Source organism: Apteryx rowi, unplaced genomic scaffold (assembly GCF_003343035.1).
Source record: "Apteryx rowi isolate R43461 unplaced genomic scaffold, aptRow1 scaffold_1642, whole genome shotgun sequence".
Classification (NCBI taxonomy): Eukaryota; Metazoa; Chordata; class Aves; order Apterygiformes; family Apterygidae; genus Apteryx; species Apteryx rowi.
The window spans coordinates 12,123-16,631 of NW_020447911.1; the positions used below are offsets into that span (position 1 = coordinate 12,123).

At 63.0% G+C, this 4,509-nt stretch overlaps 1 protein-coding gene across 1 annotated transcript in view; it reads left to right on the forward strand.

Moving 5' to 3' along the window:
- Nucleotides 1-4,509, forward strand: part of LOC112963221 (potassium-transporting ATPase alpha chain 1-like) — a gene marked incomplete at its 5' end in the record, with an annotated part of 17,770 nt that overhangs the window by 7,091 nt on the left and 6,170 nt on the right. Inside the window, 3 exon segments of the mRNA XM_026060084.1 lie at nucleotides 206-386; nucleotides 2,686-2,843; nucleotides 3,676-3,859. Of these exon segments, the coding sequence (XP_025915869.1) occupies nucleotides 206-386; nucleotides 2,686-2,843; nucleotides 3,676-3,859 (523 nt within the window).

Here is a 4,509-nt window from a genome sequence, read left to right on the forward strand (position 1 = left end):
GTCCGGGAGGGGCCCAGGCGTCCGGGAAGGGACCCAGGCGTCCGGGAGGGGCCCAGGCGTCCGGGAGGGGCCCAGGCGTCCGGGAAGGACCCAGGCATCCGGGGGGACCCAGGCGTCCGGGAGGGGCCCAGGCGTCCTGGAGGGGCCCAGGCGTCCGGGAGGGGCCCAGGCGTCCGGGCTGAAGGGCCCCGGCGCCCCGGCGCAGGTGTCGGTGCACGAGGCGGGCGAGCGGCTGCTGCTGGTGCTCAAAGGGGCCCCCGAGCGGGTGCTCGAGCGCTGCGGCAGCGTCATGCTCAAGGGCCAGGAGCTGCCCCTCGACCAGCAGTGGCGCGAGGCCTTCGAGAGCGCCTACGCCGAGCTGGGCGGCCGCGGCGAGCGGGTCCTGGGTGAGCTGCGGGCCACACGCGACACGCGACACGTGACACGCGACACGTGACGCCGCGCGGAGCACGCACACGCCACACGCAATGTGCTATCTGCAACACGGAGCATGCACACGCCGCGCGGAGCAGGCACACATCATGTGGAGCATGCACACGCCACACGCAATGTGCTATGTGCCACAAGGAGCATGCACACGCCACGTGCAACACGCTACACGCCGTGCGGAGCATGCACACGCCACACGCAATGTGCTATGTGCAATGCAGAGCACGCACACGCAACACGGAGCGTGCAGACATCATGTGGAGCATGCACACGCCACACGCAATGTGCTATGTGCCACACGGAGCATGCACACGCCACGTGCAACATGCTACACGCTATGCGGAGCATGCACACGCCACACGCAATGTGCTATGTGCCACACGGAGCATGTGCATGCAACATGGAGCATGCACATGCCGCACGGAGCATGCACACGCCACACACAATGTGCTATGTGCAACACGGAGCATGCACGCGCAACACAGAGCATGCACACACCGCGCATAGCATGCACACACCACATGCAACATGCTACATGCTATGCAGAGCATGCACACACCACACACAGTGTGCTATGTGCAGCTCGGAGCACACACACGCCGTGTGGAGCGTGCACATGCCACATGCAATGTGCTGCATGCAACACAGAGTATGCATGCGGGACATGGAGCATGCGCACGCCACGTGCAACATGCTACACGCCACATGGAGCATGCACGTGCTGCACAGAGCATGCACATGCAATGCACAACATGCTACATGCCACACAGAGCATGCACACGCCATGCGGAGCATGCACACACAATGCACAACAAGCTACACGCCATGCGGAGCATGCACAGGCAACACGCAACATGCTACATGCAACAGGGAGCATGCACACGCGACGCGGAGCGTGCACACGCAACGTGCAACATGCTGCACGCAACAGGGAGCGTGCACGCGTGACGCGGAGCATGCACACGCGCCGTGCCACATGCTACACGCCACACAGATCGCGCACATGCCACGCGGCACAGGCACATGCAACACGCAACCTGCCGCGTGCAGCGCGGAGCACGCACACGCGACGCGCGACACGCACACGCAACACGCGACGCGCGACACGGCTCGCGCAGCCGCCGCGGGGGGGGGGGTGGGCCAACGCGGGCCGGGGACATGGGACCCCGCCCTGACGGCTCCCGTGTCCCCCCCGTGTCCCCCCGTGTCCCCGTCCGTCACACGTCACCCCGTGTTCCTCGTGCTCCCGTGTCCCCCACGTGTTGGCCCCTGTCTCCCGTCCCATGTGTGCGTGTGCGTTGCATGTGGCTGTCGCGTGTGCCTGGCGCTGTTGTGCATGTGGTTGCGTGTCACGTGTGCCTTGCGTGTGCATTGTGTGTGGTTGCATGTGCATTGGGTTTGTGTTGAGTGTGGTTGTATGTCCATTACGTGTGCATTGTGTGTGCATTGCATGTGCATTGCATGTGCACTGCCTGTGGTTGCATGTGCACTGTGTGTGCATTACATGTGGTTGTGTGCGCATTGCACGTGTGGTTGCATGTGCATTGCATGCTCATTGGGTGTGGTTGCATGTGCATGGTGTGTGGTTGCGTGTGCATTGCATGTGCATTGCGTGTGGTTGCATGTGCATTGGATCTGCATTGCATGTGGTTGCATGTGCATTGTGGTTGCATGTGCATTGCATGTGCATTGCGTGTGCATTGCATGTGCATTGCATGTGGTTGCGTGTGCATTGCATCTGCATTGGATGTGCATTGCACGTGGCTGCACGTGCATTGTGTGTGCATTGCATGTGGTTGCATGTTCATTGCATGTGGTTGCATATGCACTGCATGTGCATTGCATGTCCTGCATTGCATGCGGTGTCATGTGCATTGTGTGTGGTTGTGTGCGTTGCATGTGCATTGCATGTGGTTGCGTGTGCATTGCACGTGGTTGCGTGTGCATTGCATGTCACACATTGCGTGCGGTTGCATGTGCATTGGCTGTGCATTGCGTGTGGTTGCATGTGCATTGGATGTGCACTGTGTGGTTGCATGTGCATTGCATGTGGTTGTGTGTGCATTGCGTGTGCACTGTGTGGTTGCATGTGCATTGCGTGTGGTTGCATGTGCATTGCGTGTGGTTGCATGTGCATTGGCTGTGCACTGCATGTGCCTCGCATGTGCATCGTGTGTCCCGCATCGCGTGTGCGTGGCGTGTGCGTGGCGTGCTCGTGGCGCGTGCGTGGCGTGTGCGTGGGCCGCACGGCGCCAGGCTTCTGCCAGGGCTACCTGGAGGGGCCGGGGGAGGGGCTGAGCGCCGAGCAGCTGCCGGGGGAGGGGCTCTGCTTCACCGGCCTCGTCGCCATGATCGACCCCCCCCGCGCCTCCGTCCCCGCCGCCGTGCGCAAGTGCCGCACCGCCGGCATCCGGGTGAGTCCCGCGCGCCGCGTGCAGCACCCCGTGGGCAATGCACAACACGCAACGTGCAACGCGCAACACGCAACACGTAATGTGCAATGTGCAACACGCAATGTACCCTGCACAACATGCAATGCACAACATGTAACACACAACATGCAATGCACAACATGCAACGTGCAACGCACAACATGCCATGTGAAATGCAAAACATGCAACATGCAACGTGCAATGCACAACACAACATGCAACGTGCAATGCACAATATGCAATGCACAACATGTAACACGCAACGTGCAATGTGCATTGCACAACTTGCAAGGCACAACACATAACATGCAATGTGCAATGCACAACATGTAACACAATGTGCAACGCACAACACGCAACATGCAATGTGCAATGCACAACACGTAACACGCAACGTGCAATGTGCAACATGCAATCTGCATTGCACAACATGCAATGCACAATGCATAACATGCAATGTGCAATGCGCAACACGCAATGCACAACACGTAACATGCAATGTGCAATGCACAACATGCAATGCACAACATGCAATGCACAACATGCAACATGCAGTGCACAACACGTAACACGTAACGTGCAATGCACAACACGCAATGTGCAATGTGCAACATGCAATGCACAAAACAGAACATGCGATGCACACGCAATGTGAATGCAACTGTCCGTGTCCATGTGTGTGCCCCTGTCCCTGTCCCCATGTCCATGTTCCCATGTCTGTGTCCCCATGTCTGTGCCCTCATGTTCCTGTGTCCGTGTGCGTGTCCCCGTGTCCCCGTGTCCCCGTGTGCCCGTGTCCCCGTGCGCGTGGCAGGTGATCATGGTGACGGGCGACCACCCCATCACGGCTCGGGCCATCGCCGGCTCCGTCGGCATCATCTCGGAGGGCAGCGAAACCCCTGAGGACCTGGCGGCTCGGCTGCGCCTGCCCCTCGAGCAGGTCGACTACAGGTGAGCGGGGCCCAGGCGTCCGGGAAGGGCCCAGGTGTCTGGGAGGGGCCCAGGCGTCCGGGAGGGGCCCAGGCATCCGGGAAGGGCCCAGGCGTCCGGGAAGGGCCCAGGCGTCCGGGAGGGGCCCAGGCGTCCGGGAGGGGCCCAGGCATCCGGGAGGGCCCAGGCGTCCGGGAGGGGCCCAGGCGTCCGGGAGGGACCCAGGCGTCTGGGAGGGGCCCAGGCGTCCGGGAGGGCCCAGGCGTCCGGGAAGGGACCCAGGCGTCCGGGAGGGACCCAGGCGTCCGGGAAGGGCCCAGGCGTCCGGGAAGGGCCCAGGCGTCCGGGAGGGACCCAGGCGTCCGGGAGGGGCCCAGGCGTCCGGGAAGGGCCCAGGCGTCCGGGAGGGGCCCAGGTGTCCGGGAGGGACCCAGGCGTCCGGGAGGGGCCCAGGCGTCCGGGAGGGACCCAGGCGTCTGGGAGGGGCCCAGGCGTCCGGGAGGGACCCAGGCGTCCGGGAAGGGCCCAGGCATCCGGGAGGGCCCAGGCATCCGGGAGGGCCCAGGCGTCCGGGAGGGCCCAGGCGTCCGGGAGGGACCCAGGCGTCCGGGAAGGGCCCAGGCGTCCGGGAAGGGACCCAGGCGTCCGGGAAGGGCCCAGGCATCCGGGAGGGGCCCAGGCGTCCGGGAGGGACCCAGGCGTCCGGGAAGGGACCCAG